The 21,439-nt window shown below is 40.6% G+C and overlaps 1 protein-coding gene across 1 annotated transcript; it reads left to right on the top strand.

Moving 5' to 3' along the window:
• Nucleotides 1-6,392: 6,392 nt before the first annotated feature.
• On the top strand, nt 6,393-21,032 carry mmp2 (matrix metallopeptidase 2). Its single transcript, XM_068605184.1, has 13 exons — nt 6,393-6,812; nt 6,994-7,220; nt 8,204-8,352; nt 9,150-9,278; nt 9,952-10,125; nt 10,874-11,047; nt 12,551-12,724; nt 12,940-13,095; nt 13,256-13,382; nt 17,151-17,287; nt 17,872-18,031; nt 18,331-18,440; nt 20,312-21,032. The coding sequence occupies exons 1-13, from the start codon at nt 6,657-6,659 to the stop codon at nt 20,413-20,415; spliced, it is 1,977 nt and encodes a 658-aa protein (XP_068461285.1). The 5' UTR covers nt 6,393-6,656; the 3' UTR covers nt 20,416-21,032.
• Nucleotides 21,033-21,439: the final 407 nt, after the last annotated feature.

The following is a 21,439-nucleotide window of genomic DNA, read 5'->3' as shown; positions in this document are numbered from 1 at the left end:
AGGAAAAATTAGAAAAATATGCAATATGAATACATTTGTCTTGCGTAATATAAAATATGATTCATCTATCACAGAGATAATGGCTTGATGCATTGGTGTACTTAGCAAAGAGACAAAGTTAATTTCTTTATAGGCCAAATATTCCTACCAGGATCCCACGTAATAAAAATGATTCTACGGGGAATATTATATAAATTAAATGTAAGCCATCTATCTTGCTCGCATAGCAATAGCAACAGCGCAACCTTGTGCATCGATTCACTTCTAGTCACATTTCAATGCTGCAAACACAATGCACTCAGGAAGATATGTTACCCCCTCCCACACTATTTTATACAACAATAAAAAAACATACAATCTTTTTTTGAAATGTGTTAAAGCAAAAGAGGCTGCTGCATGAGTGTCACCCGCCACACATCTGACTTTGTTGTTTACTAGGATGAATAGAGAAAGCTGATATGGTCATTTGGAGCAGCACGATCACAGCTCCCCAATGACCAGTGGGCCTCAGCTTCCTGACAAAGGTCTTTTTCAATATCCTGCAAACATGCACCACGGAGAAGTGCATGCTATCCGGTACTTAAGACACAGGAGGCCTGTGGGCTGCAGACACGGCCCGACAAGACTCAGATCACAGGTAGCAGCAATAGGAGGAGGCACGGCTTCCAGGGTCCGAACACTGGCTCACACATCAGCTCACGTCTGCTGCGAAATCACACAACAAATATGTTTTTTATGCATACGGTCTAGACACGGGACTCATGGTTGGGTAAGCCACATAGAAGCTGTTGTTGGGAATCAACAGCAGCACAATTGTGACAGTTCTAGTTTGCTATGTGGAAGTAAGATCTGCATTGTCCCTTGAAGAGTTGTGTGAACCTAAAATATATATCTTTCAACAGTGGAGAGAGCTCCATCCTGGTTGAGCTGTGTTATCAGAGGTTGATACAAGATAGTCTCGTGTGTTCTAGGAAAGCCTGTAGGGTACTGTAACTCAACTCTGTCTTACTAACAAGGTGACTGGGGGTCAAGGAAAAAAAAAAGAGAAAACTTTATTGAATCATGCTCCCTCACCTTCAGAGGTGACATCGAGCTTGTTATTGACAGGGAATAGGAAATTCACTTTTGTCTGGAATTTGTGACGGTGGGCCCAAACCATAATAATGAATGGCCTATTGAGCTTTCAAGGCATTACTGTATTATCTTCCAGGAAGCAGGTTCGGGAAGGTGACTGTGGGGATTTGTTTGAGCCACTTCACATGTGACTGATGTTTGAATTTAAGAGGAAAAAAGTCAAAGCAAAAACTAATTCAATCCAGCTGTTGAAATTTGCTGCTGTTATGTAGGAATGCAGAAATATACACATCAAATCAAGTTAGTCTGTTTGCATGCTCAAATCAGATTAAAGCTGTTTACCTGGGTGTATTCCACTTTCCCTGAATGAAAGCCGGCTCACCCCGAGGGACAACTTGCTCTAGACCTCGCCAGACTGTGCAGCATCTTCCCAAAACTAGGCTAGGCAGTTCTAAAGCTGGGGGAGATGGAAAGGAGTTGCCAGGCCTGGTTGTCGTCTTCTTCTTTTAATGAGTGAAAGGAAATGATCGCGAATCTGATTTCCCGCAGGGTCTCAACACTCTTCTCATTCTCTTTTAATAGACGATTATTTATCTTCTGATTGTTTTCTCATTCCTAATTACACTCCAAGGGAGAAAAATCAGCATTAGCATAAAAAGCTGCTGTTAATGTATGAACTCTGGCTGAGGTGGGACCCTCAGATTATGAGACAAATTCGTATCAGATACATTTTCCCAGTGAAGAATGAACCTTGGGGTGAAGTAATAATTATTGTCAGGTTTTCTAATTAATATGCTAAAAGTGACAGAAGCTTCTGAAGCCGACATGTGCAAACAACATAATAGCTCATCGGCGGCACGGCTCTCTGAACTGCCAGGAGCATCAGACAAACGGCAGCATTTTCAACACTCCTTTCACTCACTTGCATCATGCAGTATTTCCTTTTCATCCAACAATCCAGGTACCAATGTTCCTGACTTATCAAAGCTATCCATTTACCGTGACGGCCAAATCAAATCACTGCTAAAAAATGTATCTCACAAGTGTCACCATGCGAACACCAAGCAGGAGCCACTGCACTCCAAAATTACCTCTGTGAATATTTCAGAATTACTAAAAGCAATCCATGGTCGACATTCATATTTCATCTGTGTGTCCGCGTACCTCAAGATATCTTTGAGAGTAATTTGTTTTTGATGTGAGAACGACATCAATATTTCAATTCCCTAAAAGATCACACTAACAGGAAGATGATGTCTCTGTCGGGAAACATAGCAAATACGCCGTTTAGTCGTCCTGAGTTTTGACGTCAAAGCTCACAATAGACCTGAGAGGTACGAGGAGATTTGAGAAATGTGAGTAGAAACATTGTGAAACTACCACATTAGAATGTTTCACGGGCAAAGGAGCTCTGATATTGTGACAGATACCTTTTTCAAACTCCCCTGAAATAAAGAAATAATCAAACAAGTCTTCAAATGAAACAGCGATAGACTCGGAGAGGAAAAAGAAAGAGAGTACAAACTGTGAAGAGCTCTAGCGGGGTCAGCCCTCCCTCGCTTGGTTATTTCCATCTGCTGTTGCCAGCCTCTGCCACAGAGTGGTGCCGACACCGCTGTCTTGGAGTGAGGCAGGGCCAGCCCCGTGTCCTATAAACACACACAAATCATTTACATGCTGTACTCATCAAAGGCAACTCTTCCTCATCTCCGCCGAGATTTGCTGCTGATCTGAGCTTCCAATATTGCATCTCTGAGCGTTGCGACTAACCTTTGCAACTGCCAAGAATGTGATGAATTTTTTAAATACAGCTGTTGACCTATTATTGAGATGGAGAGGAGCCACGAGAGACACTCATCTCCTCTCCTCTGTATAATGGAATGCATTATTGCATCAGTGTTTACAAGGCATGCTAAAAGAGAAACAGAATGTGGGAGAAAGCATTAAATAAAGCAATTGGGCTAATGTCGCTTTGGGCCTTGTGCACACACAAAATGTCAATCAAAACTTGCAATTCTTTGATTCATTGCAGTTTGCTCTGGCAGTTGCATCTGAGAGAAGAGTGGTGACACAATGTGGAACAATAATTACCCTGCAGTGTTAAAGTCCTCCAGTGTCTTGCTGCATTCATAAATAAAATATGTTCAAGATAATGGATTTATGTTCAATAATTCATCATCAGAATGTTTCCAGCCGAGTGATATAATATGTGTCACAGTATTCTGTAACACAGTGCTTAGCCAAATTAAGTTATCTTGAAACAGATTTATTGACAGGGCTGTTGCTGCATTCATTTACTCAGCAACCATTGCTTAATTACTCCTGCAAAGCACATAAAACAAACAATGCCAATAGACTGATTCTAAACCACTCAGTGTCAGTATTAACTACACACCCAGGCTAACTATGTATTCAAGCCAGGACTGAACAGCACTGCACATTACACACTTTCTGAGTTGGAGTGAGAGGAGAGAAGCGGGTGGGGTAGCAGTGGGACTGTGATATTTGTCATTCACGACCTTGATGCTCGCCAATCATACAGGCAGTTTGGTTTGATGACCCATCAGAGAATCTGTCCGGGTCCGTGCAGGAGCCAGTGGACCGCGGTGAGGGAAGAGGGTGACATCCATGGGCTCCGGTCTGTTCAGCTGGACTGGGGTCAATCAGTAGGCCTGAAGATCCACAGCCAGCTGGAGAGCCTTGATACGCCTGGCCTTCATGTCCAGAATGTCCCATTCCCAGTCGCGAGAGGAGGCCATGCTGGCATGCTGGAGGAAGCCACTCATCCTCATAATTAATGACATGAGTTTGTGCGGTGTATAGGACCAGAGCAAGCGAGTGGCAGCGTTGCATTAAGTTGCATGTGTACCACATGTAGTCATCCCTAAAAGTCGCTCAAACTAAAAAATAAATTGTTCGTAATCAAGGTGATGTACGCAATTTATATGCTGCGGTGTAAACGTTGAAGTACAAATCAGCTCTACCAATGTAAAGCATCGCATACAATCATGATTGCGTTGGAATCAGTCATCTCAGCAACAAACAAATACAAATGGGAGGGATGCACTTGCAATCAACAGCAACAAGACACTTTATTTCAAAAGCCAACAGTATTTCATCAAAACACACACACACACACGCACGCAGGCACACATTGTGTGGTACTTCAATCTAGACGGAGCGTAAGCATTCAACGGGGGGCGAAAAAAACAAAAAAAAACAATTTACATGCAAATCAAACCTTATCATCTAAATCTCTTTATGCCACTTTCGCATGCAAAATTGCATTCATATGCACAAAGGCGTTCAATTACTGTAGCTGTGGCTCAACTTTTCACATCTCAGCGTTTTCTATTTGGAGAGGCAGGCCCCTGTACATTTAATAGGTAGCCATTCTGTTCCCCGGCTCTGCCAGAGATCACAGTGAGTGTGTCAGTTAGAGGAGACGGCAGCATGTATCAGTGCATGAAATAAAGCTCCTGCTCCAAAGTGACAGGCCCTGGATATTGTTGGAAAATGGATGTTAAATTCACTCTGCAACCACCAACAGCAGCCCCGGCTATGAAAAATTAACTGTACTCTGGCTAAAGGGAAGGGAAATTGCTTTGCTAGATATGCCACAAAATCCTGTTTGTGAGCTATCCATCTGTCAGATCTCTTTGCGGAAAAAAAGAAAGAAAAGTCTTTCAGCTTTCTGTAGGCCATTAAAGAGTCCGCTGTCTTATGATGTTCAGCATAATCCAGTAGGAGAACGGAAACAAAGAGATGTCAAAGAGAGTTAGAGTAAATCCTTAATCTATAGCAAAGACTGCAAGTCGGTAAAGAAGACTGGCTCCAAGGGCTTCAGATCTTAAAGAGATGCTCTACTTATATCAGCCACCAGAGGGCAGTGATGCAACCTCAACCGACCTCCTTTGGTCAGGGATTGTGTGGGAGTACCTGCTTTTCCATCTGAATTTCTGGCATCTTATTTCACGGAACATTCAGACTGCGATGAGTCTGTGAGCCGCAACAGGGTTTCATGCAGCACATGATAATGCCCCCCCAGAGGCCGGTAAGGTACAATGGAAAAAGCCATAAAAGAAATTATAAAAATAAACAAAACATAAAACAATACATTATTCTGAGTGGTTGTAACAGAACTTGCTATTTTCTTTAAGAAATCTTCTAATGTATCACAGCATAGACAATATACTAACTTACTATAGCTAATAAAATACATGTTTAAAATAATATGTAAAACAAAGGGTGAGTAAGTTCTGGCGGAGCGAACGAGCAAAGATGTCAACTGCATTCTGAAAACTATCCTGGAGGTTAAACTTCCAGCTCACTGGACTGTGGTAACATCAGCAAACATTTTACATGCACATAGTTATGTCACAACACCGTTTTCTCATCTGCAGTGTGGGATTTCATTTTCCAAGCTTATGGGTTAAAGGTACAATATTCGGGATTCAGAGCATTAATATAGCAGCAAAACACCATTTGCTGTGAGGCTGTAGCAGAGGAAAGTCTCCCAGAGCATGAAGTCGCTCACACTGTGTGGGTTGTAATCTGAGTTGCTTTCTTGGCCCCTCCACCCAGACCTGCCGCCAAGTTGAGACTCGTTGTAAAAGCAACTTTAACTGTAATAAATGAGGTTAAAATATGGTGCATATATATATATATATATATATATATATATATATATATATATATATATATATATATATATATATATATATATATATATATATATATATGTATATAGAAAAAGGATAAATCAGGCCACCAAGGTTTGTGGTTTCAGCTGGATCTTTTTCAAACTGATACGAGGTGAATTTCCACATCCCGCCACTAGGTGTCAATGTAACACTTTGAATGAATGTTGGCTTCTTCAGCTGGGTGTCTCTGTTTCCCTACAGCCCAAGTGAGTGATGTCTTATTTACATGATGTAGAAAATGCAATCCCATTGAAAGAAAAGAGATGAGTCCAGTTCGCGGAAGAATTCGTCACTCACTTCACATACATGTCTCTCGGCATGAAAACAGTGTCACGATACAGTAACTGCTGAAGGAGCGGCACTAAAAAAGTGACGCAGGCTCATTAAAATACATAGATGTGCAGGGGCACAGGAAACACCCACTTCTTAATTTTCATGCTCTATCAGTTTGCACTGTGCAGCATGCTTTTTTAGAACAAAAACAGCCCCTCTCAACCTGCACATAAGATAGTTGCAATAAAATGGATCGAATCAGCCGTCGTCTATGGACATTATGGGCCACCTTTTAATCCCGAGCTACCCGAAAACGTTTGTAAAATCAAGGTTGATTGAGAAGTCAATATGAGTAATCCCACAACTATCCCTGCGTTAGTTCGCAGACTCCCCTGCTCCTGGAGACTGCGCAGAAAGCCGTCGGGGGAAAAAAGTGCGTGTGCAAGCAGAACTGAGAAAGTTCATAGAGCTGAGGTGCAGGATGTCCCGTTGAGGAGAAGAAAAAAAATCCTGTAGAGGAGGAGAAGCAAAAAAAAAAAAGCTGACGGGTAAAAGAAGTGCAGCTCCGAGCGAACGGCATTTACCATCCCATTGCAAACTGGGAAAATGGCCTTACCGACGATATTTAGCTGTAGTCGGATTGTTCTCAAAGTGTTTGTGATTCAGTTCATCGCCTTTCAAGCTACATATGCTGCCCCTTCGCCTATTATCAGGTTTCCTGGAGACGACACTTCTCCAAAAACAGACAAAGAAGTTGCTCTGGTAAGTTTTTCTTCAAACTATGTCTAAAGGGGTCAGTATATGTAAAGTAATAAGGGAATGTAACTAAACTGTTGGGGAATAGTTTGTACATGGTTCATGTGTTTATGTATTTATTGCAATCACTTCATACGTACTTAACCCGGAGAGTTTAACCATTTGCATGTGTATTTTTCTCCTTAAGCACTATCTGAATAAGTTCTATGGATGCCCACAAGACAGATGTAACCTTATGGTGCTCAAGGACACCCTGAAGAAAATGCAAAAGTTCTTCTCTCTGCAAGAAACTGGAGAGATTGATGCCAAAACTGTGGATATCATGAAAAAGCCCCGCTGTGGTGTCCCAGATGTGGCCAATTACAACTTCTTCCACAGGAAACCCATGTGGCAGAAGAAAGACATCACTTACAGGTCAGGGAATAAACTTTACCTACACATTGACTGAACAAGCATTGGATTATCCTGCATATTAATGGAGAAATTCAATCCTGCACTGGGTATTTTATAATGGCAGTAGGTGCCAATTCATTCCAAAGTGGAATTAGTAATGAAATCATGGAAGTTTTTTAGAGTATGGTCCAATAAAAGAAGGCAAAAACATTACAACTGAGCCTAACGCTTAGGTTATTTGAGATGCGTTGCATGCATTACATCAGCACGTTTGCCAAGCACAGAAAGGTACAATGACTTGACCACACCCAGCCGCTGCCCATAAATACAACCAGGAATACTCATTGGACTAGATCGAAGTCACTCCACAACGCTAAGGTTCAATTCCCACAGGGGGTTTTGATGAGTGCACAAAAGTATAAATACAAAGCCGGAGTCTGTTTGCTTTGTGAGATGGACCACAGCTTGGCCCCGCCTGACCCCCCGTCCCACCACACCTTCCCCTCAACCTCCAGTCCACCCCACCCCCCCAGTCCACAAAGTCGCTGTGCGCTTGCATCTTGCATCTCGCATACACCAGCATTCCTACACAGTATGTGTCAGGTCTTTTGTTTTCGTTCTGTTTGAGGTTTACAACAATGTGGAATCGGTTTATTTATATCAGCGGTTTTTCTGTGCCCTGATCATTCCAGCCCGTCTGCCTGTGTGTTTGTAAGGGAGACCGCGAGCCAAAGACAACAGCAACTCAGAGATCTTAGACTGTGTTTAAGAAAGGACTGTGTCGACAGGCATGGGACAGGGTTTGCAGCTGTTTCTGGAAGCATAATCATTAGATTAGGAATTAGTTAGTCCGTGATCTGAAACTGAGAAAATAGATCTTATGATATTTCTGCACACTTTTCCAAACATGACACTCACACAGCCACAAACATCTTTTTTTAAAAAATATATTGTCCTTCTTTGTCTTGTTTTAGACTGAAACTGACTCTCTGTTGACTCCGTAGAATCCTGGGATACACTCCCGACCTGGATGAGGGAGTCATAAATGACGCTTTCTTCAGAGCCTTCAAAGTGTGGAGTGACGTCACCCCACTCACAATCACCCGCATCATGGACGGAGAGGCTGACATCATGATTAACTTTGGCCGCAATGGTATGGCATGTATTTAGACAACAGACAGTGTATGGACACTGTCTTTATCAAGAGCTGTACTTAAAAGACAACTTTTCTCAGTTGAACTATCATCAGGTAATTAATTCATTAAATTCAAATAGTAAAAAATAGGTTTATTTTCTACGTCTAAAAACCCTGCTGACTGCAACTGTCCCATTTATCGGCTTTGTCTTCATTGCTTGTTTTGGGATGTGGGAAACATTAGTGCATACTTATAAATGTACTTGCCTTAATGTGGCAAAGAAACAGTTCAAATAAAACTATTCAAGCACTAATAACTAAGTTGTGATAACATGAAGTTGCTTTCCGCCTCCAAGAGGATAAATTCAGCTCATGTTAGGTCATAAACCAAGTTAGGAAACAGTTGAAAACAAGTTCACTGCCCTGTTGGCGTGTCTTCACAGTAAGTCCGCGCACCGCCAGCCTATATTTTAGAAACACTTCTTCACACAGGCCATTCCCGCCATTCCAACTAAAACAGCCATTAGATACGTATGCACAGTGTCATGGTATCTTCTGTCTCATGGTAGCTTACCCCATCAAGAAGGAATCTAATGAGAATAAATATGGCCACTTCAGAAGATGTGAATCACAAAGATGTCACTTTATGGCCCAAATATTTTCCAGACTGATACTTCTGGTGTTTTCTCTTGAAATGTATTTATCTCACCGCTTTCTGGCGAACTAATAGCTGCACATCTGTACCAGTTGTTTAAAAAGAAGAACATTGCTTGTGATATTTGTCTTGAAGTGTTAATGTTGAAAGCCATCGACAGAGCACGGAGACGGATACCCCTTCGACGGCAAAGACGGCCTCTTGGCTCATGCCTTTGCTCCAGGGCCAGGAATTGGGGGAGACTCCCACTTTGATGATGATGAGCAGTGGACGCTGGGAGATGGCCAAGGTAAAAAAAAATTAACTGCAATAGCTCCACTACATCTGTTTGTGATTTGTGCTGCAATCTTTTACAACTTAGATCTTTTTTTTAAAGATGCACTGAATGCCAAATAGGTGCATTTTGCATAACCATCTTCAATCTCTCATTCAAAACAAAGTACAGGTACTATATTGGTGAGATGACTGGGAAGAGCTACACAAAAAATGACACTGTTAATACATTTTCAACTACTTTGTTTGGATTTTGTTAACTTTGTCTGAATGTTCTGGCACTGGATATGACAAACCTCAGCCATCTGGAAGCTCAATAGAAGAAAAATAAATCTCTGTTGCAGGCATTTGCATTTGGATGCATTGACCCAGATAGTTTAATGTATTTCCCATTATTCAGAATTGTCTTGCCTGAATTTATCATTTGCACAAAAGTAATCTATAAACCTCATGTGTCTCATGACACAAAGATTTTTTTTTGTTTTATCAGTGCCTTTAAAAGTTTTATCCCATTCACTACAATGCACATAGAATAGTTTCCTGAGCTCCTTGCCATTTTTAAGGGGCTACTTTTCCATGGTTGTCCATAGTCTATGGATGACAGTAATATCACACAAAATTTGAAGTAAAAGAAAATGTTTTAGTTACAATGTGGACAAGTGTCAATATGCCCCTTCTTTTTTTTACAGTGGTGAAGGTGAAGTATGGGAATGCTGATGGGGAGTTCTGTAAGTTCCCCTTCTCCTTCATGGGCACTGAGTACAACAGCTGTACAAATCAGGGCCGTGACGACGGCTTCCTGTGGTGCTCGACCACCTACAACTTCGATGAAGAAGGCAAATATGGCTTCTGCCCCCATGAATGTAAGTTTGAACTCTTCTCTATTTTTTACGTAACAACACGATGTAACAATGCCCGAACACATTTCGCTGAAGTCTCTGAGATTTGTAAATTTGTACTTTTGCGGCCCCGCATGACCTCAGCTGCATTGGTGTCACGCCCTACTTGCATCTGGAATTGAAGCGGTGTCTTCTATACTGGCAAAGTAATACTTCATACCAAATGTGTTGCTATATCCACAGCTGCTCTGCTGATTTTTGACAGAAAGAAAGTAGGTTAAACAGTATGCCAGGAAAGTGTTGTTTTCTGTTTGGAGTGGTTTATGGAATATTTCTTTTCCAAGTCACTGCCCCACTTTAGAACAGTGGGCTTTGTTAAACATTTTGTTTATCTGTGTTGTATTGCTGTCCATGGTACTAACATGATCACATGCCCATTACATCTAAGTGCCAAAGTACACATGTACCAAGTTGTTTCGTATAAGAACATGAGAGAGGCCTGTTTGTACTGGAGCCGTCTGTGTTGTTAAGCTTTTGTATCGATGTAACAAAAAAGTTCCATTCCACCTTTTTTCTTTATTCAAATTTCTCCTCTTCTCTGAGCTTACATTATCACTCAAAAGGATCTTAGTTGCTGGCAATGATCCTGAAGGAATTGCAGATTGCTCTTCATAAGAATTAGAAAAATGAACTGTGCACAATGTCATGTTATTGTAACTTTCACTAAAACACCTCTTTGTATGTGTTGATTTTTTTTTCTTTTCTTTTACAGTATTATTTACCATCGGTGGAAACGCAGAAGGCGCTGCGTGTAAATTCCCCTTCACCTTTCAGGGAGAGAGGTATGACGGATGCACCACTCAAGGCAGAGATGATGGCTACCGCTGGTGTGCCACCACTGAGGACTATGACAAGGACACAACCTTCGGGTTCTGCCCTGAAACTGGTAGGTGGTGTCATCGACTGCCTGTAAAGCTGATCACATACTAGAGTAGTGCTGAGTCTCAAGTAAAAATGCATCACCTTTCTGCTGCGCAGACATGACATGTGTGCAAACATTATCCTCTGTATGTGTGTCCTGTTTAGGGTTGACAATTTCAATATAAAAATTGTACCCTTTAATAGTCAAATGATTTACTATATCAATACTAATGGCAGGTTTTGTTATGCCCATCTAATTAAATTATAACATACACTACATTCAGCAACAACAAACTATTCTATTAGAATTTGAAGTATCCCATTAAATAGGCATCAAGCATCTGCATGCACCTTGAATTCTCTGATCATAAGTGTAGCCAACACTATGCCAATGATACTACACTATCTCAGGCAAAGATATGTCAGATAGTAGCCTCACGCTAAAGCAAAGTACAGCGTTCATAACTTGTTAACAACTTCTGCTAGTTTATGCTAGCTAGCTATTTGCTAGCTTGATTGTGCTTGACTTGGAGAGTTTTCTTAAATACATTTCCATTCCTTACTTTATTGTAAAACTTTAGTAGTTTACTTTAAAATATAAATGTGCACACAGCCCACATTTCGGCTTGGAGTTTGAAAGTAGGCTACCTTTCCCCATTGGCTAATCTACCAGATGGCACATGTCAAATTGTATACATATGAAAAGGGAATTCCTTTATTTAGCAAATTAATGGATTATGTCTGCCTATGATATATTCAAATGTTTGTTTCTATCTGTTTGGTAGAAACAGCCTAAGCATATAACCCAAATGTTTCAGTTTGATTCCTGTTATTTACTGTTAATTCACATGGAAAATGACCACCTTGAATTTTCCCAGAATGTTTTTGCAACATTTGCCCTGTTTTAGGATTATGAGCTTGCTTAGATGCCTCCGGTGCGTTTTACTGGCTGTGTTTATTTTGATGTGCCGTGTTGGGAGCCCTGCCGTGTATTGGTCTACACAGGAATGCTGCAGCTGGGGTTTTCGGTCTAGCTCGTGGTCCACTGAATGGCTGTGAAAGTATTTTAATGTGCAGTGTTAAGGCTTATTTTCCATTCTGTCAGTAGGACTGGTTAGGGTTGAGGTAGTGTAGTATAGGGGGGAGATATACACCACTGGAGCTTTAATCTGGTTCTGATTGATTAGGAAAGTAGCTTTATTGTAAAGCCTTTTGCGATAGCTTGTGCTCAATAAGAAATTATATATTTTTTTAAACAAAAACAGCGCTAAACCAGTCTGCCAGATAGAAAATGATCTCTCTTTGAAAGAAAATCAATTTGGGCGGGTGCTTTTTGGTTGTGTGCCCCGTGGATTAGTTATTGATGTCATCTGTGTTGTGCCAGTGCTTTCATGATGCTGTTTGCAAAATCATCTGCGCTTATTTCACAATACAATACAATCTGCTCTGAAGAAACATTCTGGCACATGAATGAACAAAGTTTCTTCCACATTTCACTTCTAAAGTACACTTTTGTTGCTAACTCTAGCAATGTCGACGGTGGGAGGAAACGCAGAGGGAAGCCCTTGTGTCTTCCCCTTCACCTTCTTGGGTGACACCTACGAGTCCTGTACCTCATCTGGACGCAGCGATGGCAAGATGTGGTGCGCTAGCACTAAGAGCTATGACGATGACCGCAAATGGGGTTTCTGTCCAGACCAAGGTAGGAATAGTATTTGTGGACAGTTGTGTATGCATTCGCCATTTTGTTACTGGCACACTCACATTAAACAGGAAAAAAAATGTAAAAACCAGTTTAAGTGTTATTCAAATTCAATCATTATCTGTCCTGTCCCACCATCAAACTCCATCAAGGACCACAACTGGTATACAGTAGCTACCAATTGCCACAGTTCACATTGTGCTGCATGTTTCCAGGTTACAGTTTGTTTCTGGTGGCAGCCCATGAGTTTGGTCATGCCCTTGGCTTGGAGCACTCTCAGGACCCCGGAGCATTGATGGCCCCCATTTACACTTACACTAAAGACTTCAGACTTCCTGAGGATGACATCAAAGGCATCCAGGAGCTCTACGGTGAGATGAATTGTCACATGTGGCTAGTTTCCCAACAGGGATCAAGCCTAATGCTAGAACAGGCATATTTTCCTATTAGAAGCCAGCAAAGACTAATGTACTGTGAGTGTGTAATCACTTTCTCGAAGATGAACTATTCTGGTAAATCTCTTATAAACAGGTGTGCCAACCGACAAACCTTTGCCTCCAACCCAGGGTCCAGTTACTCCAATGGACATCTGTAAAGAGCCAGTTGTGTTTGATGCTGTATCCCAGATTAGAGGAGAGACCTTCTTCTTCAAGGACAGGTAATTCAATCAAAACAAACAGGAAGTCGCAATACTGTTTGACCTTCAAAGTGTGTGTGTGCTACATTAACAGTAGACGAGCCCATTTGACCCTAGCTTCGAACTGCTCAGACCAGGGTATGACAGCTCTGCTCCATGGACTCTCATGCAATAGGTTAATTCATTTCTAGGCCGGTTTTGTGGATTTCAAGGTCGACATGAGTCAATAAATCATCCAAAATCCATTAAGAATCCATCCAAATCAACATGAAGTATATTTGACCACTACCAGCCACTATTTTGTGACTTGTGCAAGTGAAATAAAGCAGCCTACACAAATCGAATCGCATAATCATTTCCACACAAACAACGAGCCATTTCACATGAGGCTTCTTGTTAATTATTGCCCTCTCGGTGCAGTTGTGTGACACTTAAAGATTGTGGTTAAGATGCTCGTTTCATTATGGGACAATTAGTCAGGGGGATAAATACACTATTCCTCTACTCAAACAGTGACAACCAAAATACTCATCAACCCTAAACACAGTCTACAGTTCCTTCTCCACTGGCGCCAGTGAATGCAAACTCTTGTGAGATGACTGTGTGTACTGGCTGACTCTGTGTAGAAGTGAGTTTCATGAAGTGTTGTGGTTTTGTCAACAGGCTTTGTGAGTCAGATTATATTTCAATGGGAAGGTGAACATTTTCATTACAACAGCTGAAGTTTGTTACAGACAAATTCTCCTGGAGGTCACGTCGAACAAAAAGCAATAACGTGGTTGAAAAAGACCCGATGGAAAACACAAACAGCATCCTTGTTAGCTATGATCTCTTAATGCTTCTAGCTGTGCTATGACATTGACTCTTTGCAATTTAATGGGTAACAGAGCTGAGAAGCTGTCATGGCCATAAACGTGTCCAAAGCAAACAGGCCAGCATACCTCCGTACCAAAGAGTCTTTCAGTTATCCTGGTTTTCCACTCTGAGAAGCTTGAGTTAGAAACTGTTAGGAACAAGCCACAATCCTGCTCACGTGTTGCATACACAATTACTTTTCACCTTGTCATGCCTCCCGTCCACACATATGCGGAGACTGTCAGAGCAGAACAGACACTTAACTATATATATAAAATATATTTTTGGTATTTTTATTTCCCCCTGACCCACTGTTCACTTACATTCATTCTCTCTGAACCACAAATTGTGTGAAAGTAGGGTGAATCCACTGCAGTTTGATCCAAGTATGTTACATGGTCTATTGAGATGAAAAAAATATTCCATTTCCCCTGATCATTAATTGTAAAACACAAATGTCAAAATGCCATTTGGGTGCATGAAGGGTATTGAAGCTATACTATTCATTATTGTAATCTAATCGAGTCAATGTACTGCAGCGATCTTTGGGTATTTGCAGCTAGGACAATTTCATAATCCAAAGCAATGGTTTTTAGACAGTAAAGAAAGTCTCATAGATGAAATATGTCAAGAATTACAATGTTGCATTCACTTAAATGTAGTTGACCTGAAAGGCCATTTAGTTTCATGATTGGCCATGTTCAACGTGTTTCGTAGCTCTCTTGCAGTGACCATACAAGGCTTCGTGTGATATTTTCAAGCAATTCTTGATTTGATAGTTTAATGTGAGTTGCGAGCCCCAACAGACTCAGAACTGAGAGGAAGGGGAGATTTGAAGAACAGAGTGATCTCAAGGCACGGAAGTGAACGTCGGGAAGGATTTATCTTTCTGAAGTCTGAGATAAGTGAAGTTTCAGTAAGGCCTGTTGTTCTGACCTTCACAGAGACTTAATTAGTTGCCTGAAGGCCATGTCAGGTTTGTGAGCTATAGAGCTCTGGTACAAGCCAAGTTTTATAGCTTCAGAGAAAAAGCCTTGCCCTCTGGGTTCCCGGGCTAATGCTCATTAGACTCTCCCAGTGTACAAGTATGATCCCCCTTTTTCTCCTGGCTCAGCATATTTATAATGTAGGACACATCTTGACATGATGCAGTGAGTAATACTTATAGCGCTCACTGAGCTCAGCATAGTGTCTGTCTGGAGGCTTAGGGAGAAGGCAATTATAAAGTCTGTCTCATAGAAACAGTTTTGCCAGCCTACTGACTCTGTTGCAAGGAATCAATGCTCATGTGCTTGTAGCCTAGCATGTCGCCAACAGAAGCTATTTGCAATGTACATTATTTACTTCAAATTGTAATCCTTAAAAGTGTGATTGAAGACTTTTTTATCAGCGACTTTATCAGAAACACAGCTGATGTATCTCTTTACAGTGCATCCAAACCAACTCAAATTGTTTCAATAAAGAAGTTAGTCAACCAATAAATGCACATTTTGAATCTGAAATGATGTTTCAACCACAGGGTACTATAATGTAGTTGGTTACCTTGCTGAGGAGTTGATGGTGTGAAGGATTTTCAGTCCTAATCACTGTTACAAACTTGGAAACAGGAAACAGAGTGTTTCCTGTGGCTGCTTCACAATAAAAGACTCTGTTTTGCCAGTTGAGTTGTTTTAATGTGAAGCAACAGCAGTGGGAAATGTTTTGATGGCATTATCAGTGACATATTCATTATTTAACAGTGTATACAAGTCAACAGTGAGGCTGTTATTAAAAGATGTTATTAAAAGATATTGCTCATATATTACTAAACTAGGAAAACATTGAATGGCTATTGCAGAAGAAAATGCTGGCCATAATTATGATCAAAATGGGGTTTGACTTCATGACGATATTAAAGATTATTTCTAACTTTAAAGTAGGACAGTTCACTAAGAATGCTCCATTAACTGTTAGTTGGCCTTTCCACTGATTACCCAAACAGGTTTCCACTTGACAGGATTTGTCATAGGGACGTTAAGTCTCATGCAGTGTTTTGGCATGTTCTGGATAATTTACGGGAAATCACATCCTTATGGGGACTCAAACTTTATTAACTTAAAATGTGTGTAGGAACATCATGGCTGCTGATATTTCCGTCAGAGTTATGGTTACATTGTAATGCAAGTCATCAACCTGTGCTTTGAAAACTTCAAAATACAAGATAAATGGATGAACCGCTTGAAGCTTTTTAGTCTGAGCAATGGTTTGGAAAGATTTCTTGCAGTTATGTGCAGCACATCACTATATATGCTATATGACTATATCCTGTTAATCTGTCCCCTCAAACAGCCACCAGGCAGATCCTCTTTTTTTTTTATTAAATAGAGACAGGAAGAAAAGACAGAAAAGCCCTCTGGATATTGCTGGTACACTGCATGAACTTGACAAATTGATCTACAAGAACACTGCTAAAATAATGCAATTAGATGGTTAGTCCAGATTAAATATGTCTCCTCTTTCTTCCTGACAAATGTATACAAAACTTCAGATATGCCTGTCTGTTAGTGAAGTTGTATTCTCTCCATATTTTATCATTTTTGCAACATTTTTTTTGCTAGATCTTTTTCTTTTTCTTAAATAGGCCAGTGGAAAAGAGTTTGGGGAAGCTGCCGTTGTTGTGCAGCTGTGTATTGGAAATCCGGGCAAGATAGGTCTTGTTCCGCTGGCGTCTGCAGCCTTAGTTCTAACGCGAACCAGATGCTCATGAATCAGGCCATTGTGGCTGGCTCGGCCAGTGAAGCACTTGCACTAAAACCTCCTCTTACACACGCACGCACAAACACGCGGACACACACACACACACTTCCCCCACGTCCTCACCATCCCTTCACTTTCAATTCATCTGCCAGCTCATCTACCTTGCAGCCTCTCACCCACTCCTTCTCTTTCTGCCAGGTTCCTGTTCAGGTCAGTCAATTTCAGAAGCAAGCCCAACGGCCCTATGCTGGTGGCCACCTACTGGCCAGACCTACCTCCCAAGATAGACGCTGCTTATGAAAACCCAGTGGAGGAAACATCGGTCTTCTTCTCAGGTATCCTGTAGAAGACAAACTGTGGAGAAACGGTTGATTTCGATCTTTCTGAATATGTATGTAATATTGCATGAACTGGTCACCCTGTTCATATCCTGCCTGTCCCTCTGTGGTGATCAGAGAAACAGACAGTTCCACTCCCATGAGTAATAAAGAGGTGTCTTCATTCTTTTACCGTTTGGATTCACTTTAGGGTGCTGTTTCTACAAACGGAAACTTTAGGACAAGCAGGAATGTTGTCTGGGCACTCCTGTGTGTGGTGTGCACTCTTTGGGCACTTCAGATATTCCAACATAGTTATTAGTGGTTTATTATACATTCTTTGCATTTTACTAATATGACAATCTTCCTGAATACTAATGAAAGTTACATAATGTATCCATCAGCTTCGAGGACCTGAGAAGCAGGGCTGGTTTGGCTATGAGAGAGACTCACCCTGAACAATTAACTGACGATCTCATTCTGACGATATGATATATTTGGTTAATAGAAGTGTAGGAATACAGGATAATACCTCGATCAAACAGTTGTGTCATTTTATCTCAGGTTCTACTTCGTGACTTACTATAACTCTTCCATTCCAGGCAACGAGGTCTGGGTCTATAAAGCAGATGAGTTGGAGAAAGGCTATCCCAAGAGGCTCTCCAGCCTTGAACTTCCCACTGATCTGCAGAAAATCGATGCTGCCTTTAACTTCAGGAAGAACAAGAAGACTTACTTTTTTGCTGGGGACAAGTTCTGGAGGTGAGGGGGAGCCCAGCTTACACAACTATTCGTGAGCCCTTGTCTGACACACCGGAGCATGTGCTGTTGGTGTCATCACATCTTGTTGTAATGCTGGGCTGAGTCTGGATCTAGTTAGTGTTTAATGTGACCTCAGCTGAACTGTAAACCACAACAGTTCTCTTAGCTGTTGCACAACATGCACATTCACAGTGTTGAAGACAAACTGTTTTATGGAAAACTACGAGTAGCTTGTGTTTGTGTGTATGTGATGGAGTAGCGAAGAATTCATTAAACGATTGTACTGTTTAAATGTACAGATACGATGAAGATACGAAGAAAATGGACCCTGGCTTCCCCAAACTTATTGCAGACTCCTGGAATGGCATCCCAGATGGCATCGACTCTTCCTTCAGTCTCAATGGCATTGGTAAAAAAATATCTTTCTTTTCACATAATTTGTAAATGTTAAGGCCCTGTATTATTTCAAGGGACATTTGCCCAGACTCTGCAGTGGTGCTACATGCTAACATACTTACAAATACAATGCTAACAAGCTGATATATTGCAGGTAGTAACCATTGTCACCATCTTAGTTCAGCATGCTATCATTTTCCTTTTAGTTAATTAAAGACGTTATAGTAAATGTAAGAGGAACATCAAAGTCGTTACGGTTGAGACATTTCACTGAAAACCACAAATGCCAACCTCATAGTGACACAAGATGAGAAGCAGGAGGGTAACTAAAGTCATTAGGATTCATCCCATGAACACAATGAATGTCTGTTCTGAGTTTTATAGCGACCCATCCAATAGTTGATGAGGCATTTTACTAAAAGACCAAACTAAAAAACCTGTAATAGTGCGTTAGGATAATCTTTTGATGATCAAAGTCTTAATCCTCTGGGCACCATGATTTGTTCAACATATCATGGAAATCCATCCCATACTTAGTTAAATAGTTAGTAATAGTGAGATATTTCATTCATGTACGTAGTGGAGCGACAGATAGAAAGACATAACCATCCCTAGACGTGTTGCTAATCACTAGTAACCACATCGTTTTGTGACTATATGAATACTACAAACATAAGTTATCGTTTTACACAACAGTGAATGAATGCCATACGAATGTACCAATCCTTCTTGGAATGGCAATAAACAAATTGTAAGGAAGTAAGCCAGCTAAGCTCACTGTCCTCAGCTGTGCCTGGAGCTCAGTGGGTAAAGCAGGCCACCTTTAACCACAAGCTGACTTTACAACTTTAACAGCCCACATGTCCAATGTCATGTATGTACCTGAATGTGTATGCCAATTCTAATAAAGCCTATGTGTTAGTTAAAAATCTAAGAATAGGAACAAAATAGCCAAAAGTATCCTCGACCTACAACTTTCTTTGAGTTTGTCGAAAGACATAAGAGAAAACTGGGTGGTGGTTGTGGTGCTTCGAGTATAGCTTGTTTAGACCTGATGCTTTGTGCGCTAGTTTACAGTCTTCGGGCGAGCATTCCTTGTGGTTAGATTACAGGAATATCCAGTCAGCTCTATCAGCGAGTCTTGCACTGTGGCTCTGTCGCAGTAAAACCCCTCATACATCACAACCCAGCGAGCAACGACGTCACCGAGCCAGAAATGAGCAGTTTCAAGGAACTGACTGAAAATGAGGAAGTACAAAGGGCCAAAGACAGTAGTCATCTGTGGGAAGTCATCTGTGGCCTGATGTTGATATAAAACGAGGTTGATTGTCAGATGTCATGCATTTATTTGCTGTGAGTAAATACCTCAGTATTATGTTAGCTTTACGTTATTGCAACTATTGTATTGCAACTATTTTTTTGTCATGACACCACCGGTAAACTTCCTCTGTCCATGGCAGCCATGTATCCTTGGGGATAGAGGTGGTATACAGATTTTTGTCTATGGCAAGCAATCAGGGATTTTTCCATCACTGCTCTCCTAACATACACACACTGTTGTAAGCATCACGCAGGCCCTTCCCCTCACAGTGGACAAACATATTTATATAAAGAACGTCTGTGCCCCGCTACAGAGGTGCCTGTGTGCATCCTGATTAGCATGATTCAGAGCGAGAGAGGCCTAACATTGGCTTTAGCAGAGCCTGATTTCATGTTCTCATACTTGTCACTTTGATAGAAAATGATTAGTCTATTTGCTTGTATTAAAGCTTGATTATTTTACTGTTTTTACATGGTAGTTTCTTCTTATTTTACACAAGCAAATTATAGTGGAAATGAGGACATCAGTAATAACTAAGTGTGCATTGTGCCCGTCTTCAACAGATTACAGCTACTTCTTCAAAGGCAACCACTATTTCAAACTGGAAGACAGCAGCTTGAAGATTGTCAAGTTGGGTGAAATCACAAAGGACTGGCTCGGTTGTTGAGCATTTTCCAAAACGTCTCGCAACTGGCTAACTCCCGTCATGACATCTGACCTCACAAGGACGTTGCCATAATACCGCACACAACTTGAGGTTGCCGCAGTGCACACCGTTGTAAGTTTTTATCCTGGCAACTCTGCACGCTTCTGCGGGAGACGTGTCCCCTCCAGCCTGTATAACCGCCGCCTCCAGCTTTGTAGCGAGGCATCTCTGGACCTCCGACCCAGGCTGAACATATAGGCAACTGGATATTTGCTATATTACTGTGTGATGTTGACATGTTTTTGTCGTTGTGCTGATACAGATTTATTTCAACATGTACCCCCCCCCCCAGTTTATTGTTTTTATATATTTCATTCTTTTTTAAACTCAGACATCAGGTATGTCAACACTGCATTTAACGCAGTGCTGTACTGTGCTGTGAGATATCGCCGTTTTATGCAAATTAAATTCTGAAAGGCTTGGAATTACTTTCATGTCCAGTGTAAAAGTGCAGATTTATAAATATATCACTTTTAATTTCCCATTGTTGTGCAATACATTTGACAAAATTTTGACCGAAAATGGTGCTTTAGAGATTGCTTTTTTGCTTATAGTCCTGTCTGCATACAGTATGTGTGTGTGTGTATATATGTATATATGTATATGTATGTATATATATATATATATATAGATATATATATATATATATCTATATCTATATCTATATATATAGATATAGATATAGATATATATATAGATATATATATAGATATATATAGATATATATATATATCTATATCTATATCTATAGATATATATGTATATATGCATATATACAACAATGTATATATATGTATATATATATATATATGTATGTATATATATGTATGTATATATATATATATATATATATATATATATATATATATATATATATATATATATATATATATATATATATATATATATATACACACACACACAAACATACGCACATACATTTACATTATATAGTCTGTGTATCTATGTCTGACTACTTAGTATC

The sequence above is a fragment of the Clinocottus analis genome, unplaced genomic scaffold, assembly GCF_023055335.1.
Source record: "Clinocottus analis isolate CAN_PGR_092001 unplaced genomic scaffold, fCliAna1.0.p SCAF_1, whole genome shotgun sequence".
In the NCBI taxonomy this organism is placed as follows: domain Eukaryota; kingdom Metazoa; phylum Chordata; class Actinopteri; order Perciformes; family Cottidae; genus Clinocottus; species Clinocottus analis.
This window is presented reverse-complemented; position numbering and strand designations above follow the sequence as displayed.